Raw genomic sequence first — 17,532 nt, 5'->3', positions numbered from 1 at the left:
TCCTAATTGCCAAAGCTATCTCATGTCCCCTTTTTGCCCTCCTAATTTCCCTCTTAAGTATACTCCTACTGCCTTTATACTCAAAGGATTCATTCAATCTCTGCTGTCTATGCCTTCCTTCTTTTTCTGAACCAAAACCTAAATTCCTCTAGTCATCCAGCATTCCCGACACGTACCAGCCTTTCCTTTCACCCTAACAGGAATATACTGTCTCTGGACTCCCGTTATCTCATCTTTGAAGGCTTCCCATTTTCCAGCCATCTCTTTACCTGCAAACATCTGCCCCAATCAGCTTTTGAAAGTTCTTGCCTAATACCATCAAAATTGGTCTTCATACAGTTTAGAACTTCAACTTTTAGATCTGGTCTATCCTTTACCTTCACTATTTTAAAACTAATAGAAATATGGTTGCTGGCCCCAAAGTACTCCCCGACTGACACCTCAGTCACATGCCCTGCCTTATTTTCCAAGAGTATCTCAAGTTTTGCACCTTCTCTGGTAGGTACATCTGCAAACTGAATCAGAAAATGTTCTTGTAGACACTTAACAAATATTTTCCATCTAAACCCATAACACTATGGCAGTCCCCCCAGTCTATGTTTTGGAAATTTAAAATCCCCTACTATAACCATCCTATTACTCTTACAGAAAACTGAGATATCCTTACAAATTTGTTTCTCAATTTCCCGTTTACTATTGGGGTGTCTACAATACAATTCCAATAAAGTGATCATCCCTTTTTTATTTCTCAGTTCCACCCGTAACTTCCCTCGATGCACTCCGAGGAATTTCTCCTACATACAGCCATTATGCTGTCCCTTATCAAAAATGCCACTCACTCTCCTCTCTTGGCCCTCCTTTCTATCCTTCCTATAGCATTTGTATCCTGGTACATTAAGCTGGCAGATCCGTCCACCCTGAGCCATGTCTCTGTAATTATTGATATCCCAGTCCCATGTTCCTAACCATGCCCATCTGCCTTCCCTGATAGCCCACTTGCATTGAAATAAATGCAGTTTAATTTATCAGTCCTGCCTTGACCTCTGTTTTGTTCCTGCCTGATTTGACTGTTTGATTTGCTCCCTTTCCCAACTGTAGCAGTCTCAGACTGATCTCTTTCCTAATTCTCTGGGATCCCAGCTCCACCTTACTAGTTTAAATTCTCCCCAGCAGCTTTAGCAAATCTCCCTGCCAGTATATTATTCCCTTCCAATTCAGGTGCAATCCATTCTTCTTGTACAAATCACACCTACTCCAGAAGAGATCACAATGATCCAAAAATATGAACCCTTCTCCCCTGCCCCAGCTCCTCAGCCATGCATTCATTTGCTCTATCCTCCTATTCCTACCCTCACTAGATCATAGCATCAGGAGTAATCCAGATATTACTACCATCAAGGACCTCTTTTATAAATGAATAAGTTTGCTCGCTGAGCTGGAAGGTGCGTTTTCAGACATTTCGTCACCATACACGGTAACATCATCAGTGAACCTCCGGTGAAGCTCTGGTGTTACGGCTCACTTTCTATTTGTGTTTCGTCACCTAGTCTGAAAATTAAAGCTCCAGCTCAGCGAGCAAACTTACATCCAGAACTTCAACCTGAGCCACAAATCTTCTCCAAACTCACTCCTTAATAAATTTCTGCTGAACTTTCTATCTTCTCCTTTCAGAATATCATCCTTTTCCCTACCTATGTCATTAATTCCACTGTGTACAACAACCTCCTGCTGGTCCCTCTCTCCTTTGAGCTCATAGATAATACACAAAATGTAAAAGTTCGATCTACTATTCATAACAGAATAAAATGTCAGATTATGGATAAATTAAACAAAGATTTGGAGATTTATTTTTCTGGTCACTTCAGTTAAGTGCACTAAAGCATTGTGATCTCTTATATATGCTGGTTTCTGCTGCAACTATGTCGGATGCCTAAGGTAGATGCACAGCCAACCATCCCCCTTGATGGTATCAGTCAAAGCTATTTATACTAAGTGGGGAAGTACTTCCATACAAATTTTTCGACAGAATTTAGGTTCAATCTTAATCAGCAACAAATTTAATTACTTTGTCAACACCAAGTTGGTAATCTCACAAGATGTAATGCTGCTTGAATTACATGCAGTTTATAATAACTGAAGCACTAGACATCTTCTGGTACATGCATGCGAAATTTGGAGTCAGTTCTCCAGGAGAATTGGAGACACAGGATTCTGATTAGCGCCTCCTAGGAACAATTCTTGACATTTCCTTTGTGCAGTATTCCTTTGCGAAACCAATCACTTTTTTCAGGTTCAGTCATAGATAGAAAAGCTGACTGAGCTATTTTGGAACTACTAATATACTGCTGAATTGATCCTAACAAGAGTTGACCACAAACTCCTGCGGTAAATTTGCAGTATTATAAACCCACCTTTCAAAATTGTGGCTCTCGTTGGGTGCATACAACAAAGAGTTGAAAGAAATCTGAAGTTTGAGGAAAAAAATTTTAAAACATTTATTTACATAAACAAGTGAAAACATGATCATATTAACAGACACTATCCAGCTACATTTTTAAAAGACAAATTACAGAAAAATTCATAATATGAATGTTAAAAAGGGAAATTATCAAGTTAAAGTATCAGCTACGAATCCTTTGAACATCGAAAATTCAATGTTAGACAATATATTTTATTTTGAAGTTCACATTTTACTGCAAGATATTTTAGCAATTGTTTCATGTTCTGTTTAATTATCACAAATAACCAGTGATGTTAGTGATATGAGCAATTAAATTCAATATTTCTGCATCATTCAAATATGTTATTCATTAATAATAGCTCTGCAGTAAAAGCAAACTAAGAAGATAATTATTTAGGATAAGTAGCTAGTGCAAATGCAATAGTTTATTTTATTCACAAACAGCATTTGTTTATACAATACTTAATTTGTACATGGTTTTTATATTTTCCTCGATATGAATTACTTCATGAGCATTAGTCTTCTTTGTACTGAAAGGTATGCTTTTCTAACAAAATGTTTCCTTTCCTTTGGAATCTGCTATATTTTTCTGAATGTTATTTAAACATTGTCTGTTTGTTACATTTTATTGCCTGGAAATCTTGCTCGAACACATAATGAATTATGGATCAGTGGTGCTGGAAGAGCACAGCAATTCAGGCAGCATCCGAGGACAGGCAAAATCGACGTTTCGGGCAAAAGCCCTTCATCAGGAATAAAAATTTGTTGTATATAAACTTAGTAACAAAATATTTTTCCATTGTAAAATGTTATGGGATGCAAACAAAATTGGCAGAAGTGCAAATATTGATTTGACTAATGTCATTCTATATGAATTTTATTTCAAATCTAAACAGATTTATAAAACAATAATTGAATCACTGTTTTCATTAAAGCCAGAAAGCAGTGATCAAAGCACAACTAGTAATAAATTGGATAGGATACAACAGGCCAATGCAGTGCAAGGAAGAATGTGCAACACATGAAGCAGTGACTTTCACAGAAATGACAAGAAAAAAAACAAACATTTTTACAATATTGGCTCCTAATGAACCCTTACATTGCCAACACCAAGCTATTTTTATTCTCTTAATACTGTTAAAGCATTTATTCATTTTTGTTCAACTGAATAATTTTATTTATGTTTGTAGTAATTTCTAAACAACTTTTAGAACAGTCTTTTTTTTGGGAAGACAAATTAAATGCATTACCAATACAAAGTAATTTTAAGTATTTAAGTATAATCTATCGTGACAGTTATAAGGTTAGGAATATTAAAATATAGAGTACATACTTTTCCAGGCAACAAGTAGGAAAAACTAATGGATACAATTAAAAAAAAATTGTACAAGCAAGATTGAAACAAAAAGATTCTAATTTAGAAAGTAAATTTGAGACAAACCTGAAGTGCTTCAAGCAATTCAAAATATTACTTTGGAAAATTCTATTCTAAAGTTTAAAAAATTCAGAAATTATTCAATTGAATGTATTCAAAAATTGTGTATTCTTGAGCCATGTGCTGACAATACATACTGTTATCATGACAAATTTACAAATTTATTGCTTGTACATGTGGAATTCTTATGCAAACAGACTGTTAAAAAACATTTAATCAACAAATCCAGCAATTTTATAACCTCATTAACATTAACTAATGAAAACAAAAATGCAAAATCCCTTTTTATGGATAAAACCACCAGGGGAAACAAAGAAAATTTAAAAAAATATTATGTTCCTCTTATTGCTATACCACATTTACAAAGAAAAACAACAGGGACTGCTACTAGGCCTCAACACTTTGTAACAAGCTAGGCAAAGAGGTCTCCAAGCTGAGATAGAGCTTCCTTTCCAAAGAGTCCTGTTGAAACGAAGATGAAAAAATAATGGAACATGCCAAAGCATATCTGTGTCCCTCCTAACACAATGAATTGCATCAATGTGCCAGGAGAGAAGCATATTTACATGGCAGTTCTCATTTGTTCCTGCTTTCCTCACACATATGGTGCAGTAAAATCATGAATCTCCAGCCATAAAGAACTTTCTGAAGAGCAGTCATTATCTCTTCCCACTTTATAAGATGTGGTTGCAGCAACGTTTTGCTAAATAAATGTACATTAAGAACCAAGACATAAAGAAAATTGTTACATACTAACATTCAAGACTGCAAAATCTTCACTGTGTTAAATTCATTTTAAGCCAGGTGTATTGCAGATAGCAAAATCCATACATCCTTTAAATTCTTCATATGTTTTTGACATGGGTAGTTTTAAACAATTTAGACATGTTTGTGCTGTTGGAAAGCGGTACTGTATTATTCCATCACTATGCAAGAATTTAATCGAGGGGTCAGGAAGAAAACAGATTGCTGGAATGATGTTTGTGCCAGTTACAAATGTCAAGATGTCTTCAAAAATAGCTTCAGTTGTTCCATCTGAAAAAAAGAAAGTAAGTTAATTTGCAGAACCTGGAGGGCAGTAGAACCACTTATATGATTGATTTGGCCAGTCACCCAGACAATTATCAAAACTAGCTGAATACTGTTGATTCATTTGCACATCACTAAAGAGTCAGTAGGTCACAGCAGAACAGAATCTCTTCAACTTAAAAATGCAAAATTGTCTTGGGATAATTGTCTTGAACAAGTATGTTTTCAGCCTAGATTTCCCATCCTATATGTAACTAATCAATGAAAAGTTAATTCAGGTGGATATCTATTCTGAAATATTACTTTTGAAATCAAAGTAATAGGTTGCCCTCCAAGCAACATGGTCAGTCACTATATACATTGCTTAAATGCAATAATACAGAATGGTGTGTATACTTATAACCCCTTCATGATGTCCCCTTCTGAGTGGTAACAAGCAGGATAGATAAAGGGAAGCAATGGATGAAATGCTTTTGGATTTTGGAGGATTGGCTAACTAATTCTGTCTCGGGCATTAGTGAATATGTGGAATTCTTTACCACAGAGGGCTGTTGAGGCTGGGTCATTAAGTATATTCAAGTATAGACAGATTTGCAATCAATAAGAAAATCAAGAGTAATGGGGAAAAGACAAGAAATTGGAGTTGACAATTATCAGATCAACCATGATTTCACTGAATTGCAGAGCAGATTTGGTGGGCTGAATGGCCTACTTCTCCTATATCTTATGATCTAACCAAATTGTTTAATGTATAAAGTTATGTGGAAAAATATAGTCCCTGAACTTTCAGAAGAACCTACCTTAACAATTGTTTGGATTAGATTCCCTACAATGTGAAAACAGGCCATTTGGCCCAACATGACCACACCAACCCTCTGAAGAGTAACCCACACGCATGCATTTCCCTCTGACTAATGCACTTAACACAATAGGCAATTTAGCATGGCCAACTCACCTGACCTGCAAATCTTTAGATTGTGGGAGGAAACTGGAGTATCCGGAGGAAACCGGAGTACCCGGAGGAAACCCACACTGACACAGGAAAAATGTGCAAACTTCACACAGACAGTCGCCTGAGGTGGAAATTGAACCTAGGTGCTCAGTGCTGTGACGCAGCAGTGCTAACCAAAGAGTCACCATGCTGCCCTTTCTTTTTCAAAACCAAGTCTTGATGTCGCTAATTCCAAGTAAATAGCTACAAGGTTAACATTTATTCCTTCAAGTAGTTTAGGTACAGTAGCCTGAAAGTGCCTTTGGGCCTACACTGTAAGCATGGCCAGTACATTTGCAGCCCACCCTCTGCAAGTACTGTTTAGTAGTATTGTATGAAATTCAATGGAATAAGTTCAATTCTTTGTCAGTTGAAGTGATTTTGTGTTGTTTCAGATGTGGACTGAAATCTCTCTAGTAGTGCAAGAAAGATTATGCAACATATTATTTCTTCCAGGATCAGTCAAAAAAATTTCAAACTATAAAGTTCATGTATTTTTGATCTATTTAAGCACATTTACAAATGGTCAGAGATGCTTTTCCAAAGAAAAGCAAAAAGGATGATATTTAGAATATATCTAGTGCAAAACATTTTAACATAATAATTAGATTATTTGTAAATTTTTGTTGTAATGCATCACAGAATGGTTTCAGCGTAGGAGGCAGCCATTTTGCCCAAATTTTAGATTTTAGATTACTTACGGTGTGGAAACAGGCCCTTCGGCCCAACAGGTCCACACCGGCCCTCCGAAGAGCAAACCACCCAGACCCATTCCCCTACATTTACCCCTTCACCTAACACTCTGGGCAATTTAGCATGACCAATTCACCTAACCTGCACATCTTTGGACTGTGGAAGGAAACCAGAGCACCTGGAGGAAACCCATGCAGACACAGAGAGAATGTGCAAACTCCACACAGACAGTTGCCAGAGGCAGAAATTGAACCTGGGTCTCTGGCGCTGTGAGGCAACAGTGCTAACCACTGTGCCACCCAAATTTCTCAGCTGGCTCTCCAAAAGAGCAATTCACGTAATCCCATTTACTGCCTTTTTGCACACCCTTAATTTTTTTCTCCTCAGAAAATTATTAAATTCCCCTTGAGAGGCTCTGATCAAATCTATCTTCACCATAATCCTAGGCAGTGCATTCCATGATGTTTACAGGTGGTCTTCCATGCGTCACTGTTACATCTTTCACCAATCACTTCAAAGATCGGTGTCTTTTGATCCTTGGTCCCTGTCAATGGGAACAGCTCTATTCCTCATCTACTCTATTCTTTCCCCTCAAATTTGGACATGTCAAACTAATCTCTTAATCCTCTGTCCTTTAAAATGACTATCCTCTCATAACATGAACCTAAAACTGAAAGCAAATCACTCACTTCAAATACCTTTCATTCCTTGGTCCCTTTTAGTAGGAAGATGTTAGAAGAGTGGTACAGGATAAATATTGGTTAATGGACAGAGGGCAGTGTGAATTAAATTTATTTTGTAAAATCTTAATCATACCTTCCACATCTGCCAAATAAAATGACTATCCTCTCATAACATGAACCCAAAACTGAAAGCAAATCACTCACTTCAAATACCTTTCATTCCTTGGTCCCTTTTAGTAGGAAGATGTTAGAAGAGTGGTACAGGATAAATATTGGTTAATGGACAGAGGGCAGTGTGAATTAAATTTATTTTTTAAAATCTTAATCATACCTTCCACGTCTGCCAAATAATCTCTCCAGAAATCAAACACTCTAGATTCTGCAATCCGTCTATTACTTCCATTTGGTGAAAAGTTGATGGAGAAAAGTTTTTCAAATGTCTCTGCTGTTAACTTGACGGGTTTGTAACACAACAGCTCAACAAACACTTCTGGATATTTTTGAATGTTTTCCAACACACCAAGAACCTTTAATCCTTCACGGAATCTGAGATAAGGAATCAAAATATTAAGAAGTGGCTCTTATGGTATCATTTCTGTTGAAATTTAGATTCTGAAGCTTCATTAGCCAATTTTAAATATTAATACTAGAGGGGGGAGAGAAAAGATGTCAGAATTAAATTAGATCAGCAACATAAGGTTGACAATATTTGAGTGAAAGGTTCTTCCATACACTTTAGAGATAGTTCAAGTTGCTCACAATGAAAATATGATATTGAAAATATGCTGCATAGTTTAGTGACAAATATTTTTGTGAAATTGTGATTCAGTTAGTTTAAAAACATTAGAGCAAATGAATTTACAGCTTAATTAAAAAACACACACAACTTGCTAATTTCACCCAATTTGAAGTTCCTCACCCAATCTGAAGTAGATTAATTATAGTATAGAAGGCAAACCCTCCTAGCACTGAACCTGAATGTTCTCTTCCTTAAAGGCAGTCAATTAGTTTTTCCAGCCAATCTTATGTTCCAAATTATCTGGGCAGATCAGTTTTTGCTCCACTGAAATTTGTATTTCATCAATTAATCAAGTTTTGTTCCATGGGTCATCAAGTTTCAAATGTTCAAATTATGAATGGATTTCCGTTCAGGGGTACAATTTTAAATATCTGACATAAGAACATTACCTGTACTTACAAATAGATGTTTTATATAGCACGTTCTGTTACAGACTTGTGTGCAAATTGACTTGTGAATAGACTCTGGAATGGAACCAGTTCACAGCTCAGAGACTCTAAGCTGAATTGCTAGTTGTCCTTTATCATATCGAACAGAAGCCTTATGATACAATCACTGTCTTCTAAAATTTCCTTCAAGGATTCATTTAATTTCCAAAAACTAGGTCCAGGATGCCTTTTTTCTTGTTCAACAGAAAACACATTAAAGTAGAATATTCTTCTGAACACTCAAAGAATCTGTGCCTCTCTCTCTGCTGTTCACACTTCAATTACCCTAATTGGAACTGGATTGGAATAGCATGTAATTTCCTTGTAAATTTGTTCCTCTGCATCCTTCCCGCTACTTAGTAATGTGTAGAATACTTTGAGCAATGTTAGAACAACTGTAATTTTCCTTAGCTGTAGTCATTGGGCATCTAGGACATTCTCTCTATTGCAATGTTCTCCTTAATCCAGTTTGCTAACTATCTTCCTTTCATTCCTTCCCTACTTTTCCTGAACTTATTGATTCCAGGCATTTTAAGTATCCAGTCCAGACTTTGAGTTTAAATGTCCATTATCTCCACTGTCAGAAGAAAATATGCTGACTGCTCTACAGCTCAGCAACATAACTAACTTTATACTTCAGAACAGCAAGATAAAATATTGACGCTGACAAGGAGCAGGAAATGCAGTGAGTGGATTAAACATTAAGCCCAAGAGGGAGTAGGGATTTTTGGTGAGAGGGACCAGAAAGGGGATTAAATAGCGAACCTGAGGAATCAGGGAGAGAAGGTCAATATTTTCAACAAAAACAAAACATGACAGCAGAGGTAAGAAGGCAAGTGATTGCTCAGTATGTATTTTTATCACTTCTCACTAAATTAGCATTGATTCAAATTAACATTTGTAAAATCAGTTAATATAAGTAATTGCATTAATTAATAGCAGGTGGCGAGGCATCCATTAATGGTTAAACTGTGTATTAATTCGGAACTAAGTTTCTTTAACAGTATGGATGGGCATCTTATGGGAACTTCAACATACTTCATATGCTTTTCTGCAGGACAATTAGTGATGGGTAATAAACGCTGGTCTAGCCAGCAATTCCCACAAATGTAAAAATGTGAGCAAAAAAAGGATTTTGTTCTCATAAAACTGTGTTAACTTGTTCTAATCATATTATTATTTTTGAAGTGCATTATGACTTTTTCCAATCATAAATACCACCACGCTCCCAATGATTGATATCAGGGTGCTTGGGTTGTAACTCCTCATTTTTGTTTTCCGTTCTTTCTTAAACATCTGATTCCAGAGTCTAAGGAAATTTTAAAATTATAGCCAGAGCATCTAACGTATCTGCATTATGGTTTAGAATCCTAGGCTGTAGTTCTTCCAGTTCTGGAAATTTAATCCCAAAACCAATTCTAAAGATAAGTGATGTGGGCTGGCTAAGGTTAATACAGTAATAGATTCAAAGGTTCAAAATGTCTTTCACTAAAAAAAAAACAAAATCCAAAAAAAAAGTTAGGAATACTATTCTCTTTAAAGCATCTTATAAGGCTGTAAATTGAAGGAACCCTGAAGGCTGGCAATGTTTTAGGATCCAGATAGGGCCATGAAGTTGATAAGGGGAAAAACAGTAACAGAGTAAGCTAGCCAGGAATACAAAACAGACAAGAGCTTTTACAGAGATGAAAAAAGAAATTGTGAAGTACATCCTTGATCACAAGCACTTTGTTGAGGCTGGCTAGAGGACAGTTGATAAAAAAAAAACCATGTACAAAAGAAAACGATGATAAAGAGACTCATATTTAGTTTCCATAGAATAAAAAGTTACAGGAAATAATACAAATGCTTCCCCCTGTCAATTCAAAAATAACAATGTATTCTAAAATCTACCCTCTAGGAACCATTTACTGTTGGGAAATGAATATCTTTTGCTTTGTTATCCATAAGAATATGTTAAAGAAAGATTTGTGATTTAGAAAGTAATTCCCCATTACAAATTTTAAAACCTAAAATGGAGATGACAACCTCCACTTTCTAAGGCTTCTTCTACAGTATCTGTGGCCTCTACCATCTAAGACTAGACCTGCTTGGTACAGGTTTACATACCCCCACAAAATTACACTCTATCCTAAATTGGAATTGTATCGTCAAACCTTAATTGTCACTCAAAATCCTGGAAATTTCCACTCAGTTGCACTGTGGACATTTCTTCAGTATGGACTGCAGTGATTCAAAAAAGGTGACTCACCACTACCTCCTAAAAACTGATTAGGAATGGGCAAGAACTGCTGGTTTTGTTAGTGATATTCACATCCCAAGAAGGAATAAAAAATGTTCAGATTTTCGGCAATTTCCAAGAACCTAATCACATAATCTAAAGGTACAACATTTGTACAGGCTGTTGCAGTGATTAAAGCTCTTGATGCAAATACAGTACATAAAGGCAAACCTTTCAAAAGGTGAGCGAACTCGACTGATCACATGGAAGGTCAACATATCCTTCAGCAACATTTCTTTATCATCCAATGACCATACTGATCTCAAACATCCAGCTACTGAAAGGTAGTCAGTATTTTCCTTGACAGCTAATTTCAATTCTTCCAAGGTTGAAGATTCTTGTATCTGGAAAAGACAAATTGTAATATTTAATTATGTATTTTAATTAAAATAGATAGCACTACCATCCCCCCCCCCCAACCACCACTCCGAAACAGAGTCAGACATTCTTTCCTAAACTTTGAACTTTGCTATTTCCCACATTTCTTAATTATTTCAATGTATCAATCTCTGTCATGAATATAGTCAACCAGTAATTGCTCATAACTATCCACAGTAAAGAATTTCTGAGATTCACAAACTTCAGAATAAGAAGTTTTCCTGCATCTCAGTTCTAAATGACCATAACCTTATACAGCGAATATGACTTGAGTTCTATACTTTAGCCTGGAGAAAACAGCCTCCTCTCAAGTATTTAACGTGTCAAGTCATACAGCACAGGAGAAGCCTTTTGGCCCATCAAATATGTGCCAACCTATCTGCAATAATTCAACTTGGTTCGTAGCACAGAATATGAAATTTAAATTGTTCCTCCCACTTCTACTACCCTCCGAGGTAGTGCATTCCAGATTCCCATGACACTCAGTGAACTTTTTTCCTTAAATCCCCTCTAAACCTCTTCCTTTTCATATTAAAGTTATACCTCCTTGGTATTGAACCCTCATCTAAGGGGAACAGCTGCTTTCCATCATGTGTTGTCCATGCCCCTCAACCTTATACATCTCAATCAGATTCTACACCCTTCTCTACTTAAAAAAACTCCTGAGCTATCCAGCCTCTCTTCATAGCTGAAGTGCTCCAACTAAGGCAACACCCTGATGAACCTCTCTGTATCCCCTCCAGTGCAGCCTCATCCTTCCTATAATGTGGCAACTATAACTGCACAATACTCCAGTTGTGACCTAAACAAAGTTTTCTACAGTACCAGCATTACCTCCCTGGTCTTATAATCTCAGCTACAACTGAAAAAAGCGAGCATCCCATATGTCTTCCTAACCACTGTATAAACCCTATCCTGCCATCTTCAGGTATCTGTGGATATGCACCCCAAGATCCTTCTGTTCTTAAGAGTTTCCCAGTGTCCTGCAATTCATTGAATACTCCCTTGTCTGGTTACATCTTGGTTAAATTCCATCTACCACTGATCTGCACATCTTAACAACTCATATATATCTTCCTGTTACCCAAGACCTTCTTCGTCAATATAAACCACTCGGTCAATCTTCTTGTTATTCTCAAACCTACATATCATCTCTTCTCCTCACCCACATTCTCATCATTTACATTATTCACACATATCATGAATAATAAAGGACCCAAGCATTGATCTTGTGTTTCTACAACCATACTCTGTCTCCTTCCACTAAGGCAAGTAAGTTTTTTAAGAGTCATAGAGATGTACAGGACGGAAACAGACCCTTCGATCCAACTTGTCCATGCCGACCAGATATCCTAAGCCAATCTATTTCCACCTGCAAGGAACCCGGTTCTTATCCCTCCAAATCATTCCTATTCATATACCCATCCAAATGCCTTTTAAATGTTGCAATTGTACTAGCCTCTACCACTTCCTCTGGCAGCACATTCCATAAACGTACCACTCTCTGTATGAAAATGTTGCCCCTTAGGTCTCTTTTATATCTTTCCCCTCTCACCCTAAACCTATGCCCTTTAGTTCTGACTCCTCCACCCCAGGGAAAAGACTTTGTCTATTTATCCTATCCATGCCCCTCATGATTTTATAAACCTCTATAAGGTCACCACTCAGCCTCCGATGCTCCAGGGAAAACAGCCCTAACCTATTTAACCTCTCCCTACAGCTCAAATCCTCCAACCCTGGCAACATCCTTGAAAATCTTTTCTGAGCCCTTTCAAGTTTTACAACATCTTTCCAAAAGGAAGGAAATATGTTGTGGGACTTGTCCTGTTAGAATTCTGTGTGTTTTAATTACATCCTCTTTCATTATTCTAAACTCTAATGAGTATAGATACTTGCAAGTGATTGAGTTTCCATGTATTTGCTACTCTTGATCTTCTAAGTGATAGCGGCTGTGGCTTGGAAGACACCTGCTGAAGGAGGCTTCGTGAATTGTTGCAGTTCATTGCATAGGTGGTATGCACTGCTACCACGATGTGTCAGTGCTGAAGGGAGTAAATGTTGAAGGCTGCTTCATCCTGGATGGTGTTGAGCTTCCAGTGCTATTGGAGCTGCACTCATCTCACCAAGTGGAGAGTATTCCATCACATTCCTGATTTGAGCCTTGTTGATGATGGACAGGCCTTGAGGAGTCAGGGCAAAAGTAACTTGCAGCAAGATTCCCTGGCCACTGACCTCGTCATGAAGCCATTGTAGATTTGTCACTTGTAAATTAATAAGGCGTGTGCTGCATAGATATCATTATTATCCCAAAAAGATTTGGCCCTTTATGAGTTATATCCAGGAAGTCACATAATGTTGGATTGCCAATCTCTTATACAAAATGTAAGCACTCACATAAAATGTCAAAACTTGGAGGAGAAAACACCTCCCTTTTTCACTCTTCTTCCTCCCCCACTCCCAATGTCCACACAATAATCTAACTGATGTCTCCATCTGAGCATATCTTTTGAGCACTGGTGTTTGTTTGGTTCAATTGTTTCATTTCATAGATTTAATTCATTAATTAATTTTATAACAGCACTCATTTTATGCAATCAGATTAGCTTCACTATATTCATTGGATATTTTCAATTCACTTCCAAATATAAACTTTTAAATATATATATTTATATACAATTTAATTGTAGGTTAACATTTTCTTACTTCTGTCCAAGCAAGAATGCACCTCGGGCAAAATAATGTGACAGCAGCTCTCAGGAACAGCTACTTCTTGGTCCATGAAGTGGTTGAGGCAGATAGGACACCAGTCAACTTGATCAGTTATTGTTGCAGTCAAAACCCCACAGCACATTCTTGTTCACCTTCTCCACCACCAAAGTCTTGATCCTTTTCTGGAGCTGCTGCAGTTTCAGGTAATTTCCCCTGTCCCATCTACATTTCAATTTGTTCATCTTTCATTCTCTGGAATCCATATGCCCACACTACTAGACTTCTCCATTTATTCAAGTAACCAATTTTGTGAACCTGTGTTGTAGTCTTTCAAAGGCAAGTGCATCATTAGGTAATGAGACCAAAATCACACAGTACTCTAGGTGAGGTGTGAACAAAGTCCCACATAATTTATTAGACACCAACCCACGTGCAATAAGAATTAACAAAAATTTGCTTTCCTGATTGTTAATAATGCCTAGGAGAAAGTGAAGACTGCAGATGCTGGAGATCAGAGCTTAAAAATGTGTTGCTGGAAAAACGCAGCAGGTCAGGCAGCATCAAAGGAGCAGGAGAATCAACGTTTCGGGCATAAGTCCTTCTTCAGGAAATGCCTACATGTTACCTTTGAAATTTGTGGTTGATTCAATTACAAATCAATATTTACCAGTCTCTCATGCTTTTAAAACAAAAACTGATTTTATTCTTCTAAGAAAGTGGATAACTTCACAAGTTCCCCACTTTATAATCTGTCACTTTTTTAACCAGTCATTTACCTTTCCCATGTCCATTTGCAGCCTCTTGGTATCCTTCTCACAACTTACTTCCCCATTCAGCTTTGCTTTTTAGAAGTTTGAACATATCACACTCTGTCCCTTCATGTTAGCCATTGATCTAAATCACAAATAGCCAAGCAACTGAAGCAATTAATTCTTCTTAAAAACCAATAACTTGATACTATCTCATTTACTTCTCAAATCTGTTTCTCTTATTGACCAGTTCCAAATCACCTTCAAACTCATTAGTCCTAAACTTCTTTGACAACATTCTACGTTTTTCACTTCCTTTAAAAACCCTTTGAAAATCCAGGTGCACTACATCCATTGAAGGATTCTTGTGGCAGTGGTAGTGCCCCGATTCTTGGCCAGAAGGTGTGGTTTCAAGTCCCATCTGTATAGGAGATGCGTCACAACATGTCAGTTAAAATACTACATCCACTTGTTCTCTTTTGTCTAAACTACATTATTTCCTTTCACAAACCCATGGGACCTCATCCCATTTTGATTTTCTTAGTTAACATTCCTCAGCTGCTGATGCATAGGTACACCAAGTCACAAATATGGAACGATATCACTGTTTCAATTCCTACACTTAAAGTAGAGAGTTTATAAGTTGTCCATGGACTATAGTGGTTTGAAATAGTGGCTCACCACCACTTTGACAATGGCAATTACTTATGAGTAATAAATACTGGCCTTTCCAGTGACACAAATTCCATAAAATCAAAAACAAAAGGTTTGAACACTTCCATACTACTGATGTCAAGTAACCTGACTAGAACATAAAATGTTACAGTGCATTACAGGCCCTTCGGCCCTCGATGTTGCGCCGACTTGTGAAAATAATCAGTAAGATAATGAGGCACGACTTACCCTTCACAAAACTGTGTTAACTATCCCTAATAGAATTATTTCTTTCCAGATGATTATAAATCCTATCTCTTATAACCTTTTCTAACACCTTACCCACGACCGAAATAAGGTTCACTGGCCTATAATTACCAAGGTCATCCCAACTCCCCTTCTTAAATAAGGGAACAACATTTGCTATCCTCTCGACTTCTGGCACTACTCATGTCGACAATGATGACATAAAGATTGAAGCCAAAGGCTCTGCAATCTCCTCCCTGGCTTCCCAGAGAATCCTAGAATGAAACCCATCTCGCCCTGGGATCTTACCTATTTTCAAATCTTCAAAAATTGCTAAAATCTCCTCTTTGTCCAGCTCAATCCCATCTAATCTGGTAGCCTGTATCTCCGTACTCTCACTAACATTGCCCTTTGCCAATATGAATACTGATGAAAAGTATTCATCAAGTGCTTCCTCATGTCCTCAGATTACACACACAACTTTCCACAACTATCGTTGATCGGTCCTAATCTTACTCTAGTCATTCTTTTATTCCCAATATACCTATAGAAGGCCTTAGGGTTTTCCTTGATCCTATCCACCAACAACTTCTCATGTCCCCTCCTAGCTCTTCTTAGCCCTCTCTTTAGATCTTTTCTGGCTAACTTACAACTCTCAAGCCCCCTAACTGAGCTTCTACACGTCATCTTCATATAAGCCTTCTTCCTCTTGACAAGAGCTTCAAATTCTTTAGTAAACTATGTTTCCCTCTCTCAACAACTACCTCTCTGCCTGAGAGGTATATACTTATCAACGACCCGCAGTAGCTGTTCCTTGAAATAAGTTCCACATTTCAAGTATGCCCATCGCCTGCAGTTTCTTTCTCCATTCTATGCATCTTAAATCTTGCCAAATCACATCATAATTGCCTTTCTCTCCAGTTGTATCTCTTTCCCTGCCCATTGCTATTGCAAACATAACTGAATTACGGTAACTATCACCAAAGTGCTCACCTACCTCCATTCCCCAGTATCAAATCCAATATGGCATCTCCCCTTGTTGGCCTGTCTACATACTGTCTCAGAAAACCCGCCTGCTCACATTGAACAAAAACTGACCCATCTAAACTACTTGAACTATAGTATTCCCAGTCAATATTGGGGAAGTTAAAGACCAATAACCACGACCCTGTTCCTCTCGTTCCTATTGAGAATCATCTTTGCTATCCTTTCCTCTACATCCCTGCAACAATTCAGAGGCTTATAGAAAACTCCCATTAGGGTGAACTTCTCCTTTCATGTTTCTAACCTCAGTCCAAATTACCTCAGTGAATGAGTCCTCAAATGTTCTCTCAGCTGCTGTAATACACACCTTGATTAAAAATGCACCCCCCCAACCCTTTACCATCATCTCTGTTCCTGCTGAAACATCTAAATCCCAGAATCTGCAACAACCATTCCTGTCCCTCCTCCAGCCAAGTCTCTGGAATGGCCACAACATCAAAATCCCAGATTCCAACCTATGTTGAAAGTTCACCCACCTTATTCCGGATTCTCCTGGCATTGAAATACAGACATTTCAAATCAACATCCTGATTGACAGTGTCCTCTTGCAACCTTGTAAAGCTATCCCTGACCTCACCACCCTCAGCCTCCTGTTTACTGGAACTACAATTCAGGTTCCTATCCCGTTGCTGCATTAGTTTAAATACCCATGAACAGCATTAGCAAATGTCCCTCCCAGTAAATTGGTACCCTCTGGTTCAGACGAAGACCATCCTATCTGTAGAGGTCCCACCTTCCCCAGAAAGCTTTCCCTCTCTCAACTGTCTTGAACAGTGGGGTTACATTTATAACCTCCCAATCAACAGATGAATTCTAAGATCTAGGGAATTCTGTAAAATCAAAACAGACTATGTTAAGCCCAAATTTACCAAGCATCCCATCTGCATTTTCAGCTTTGTTGGTTTGTCTTCAACTTAAAAAAGTTTTATGTGTTGTTTTATATATGCACCAT

At 37.6% G+C, this 17,532-nt stretch overlaps 1 protein-coding gene across 1 annotated transcript in view; it reads right to left on the bottom strand.

The window, feature by feature from the left end:
* Nucleotides 1-2,478: 2,478 nt before the first annotated feature.
* Nucleotides 2,479-17,532, bottom strand: part of g2e3 (G2/M-phase specific E3 ubiquitin protein ligase) — a 78,967-nt gene continuing 63,913 nt past the window's right edge. The window contains exons 14-16 of the mRNA XM_043698495.1: nt 10,972-11,144; nt 7,624-7,838; nt 2,479-4,931 (exon numbers count right to left, since the gene is read on the bottom strand). Coding sequence (XP_043554430.1) covers nt 4,687-4,931; nt 7,624-7,838; nt 10,972-11,144 — 633 coding nt within the window. The 3' untranslated portion in view covers nt 2,479-4,686. The remainder of the gene's footprint in view (nt 4,932-7,623; nt 7,839-10,971; nt 11,145-17,532) is intronic.

Source organism: Chiloscyllium plagiosum, chromosome 10, assembly GCF_004010195.1.
Source record: "Chiloscyllium plagiosum isolate BGI_BamShark_2017 chromosome 10, ASM401019v2, whole genome shotgun sequence".
Taxonomy (NCBI): Eukaryota; Metazoa; Chordata; class Chondrichthyes; order Orectolobiformes; family Hemiscylliidae; genus Chiloscyllium; species Chiloscyllium plagiosum.
This window is presented reverse-complemented; position numbering and strand designations above follow the sequence as displayed.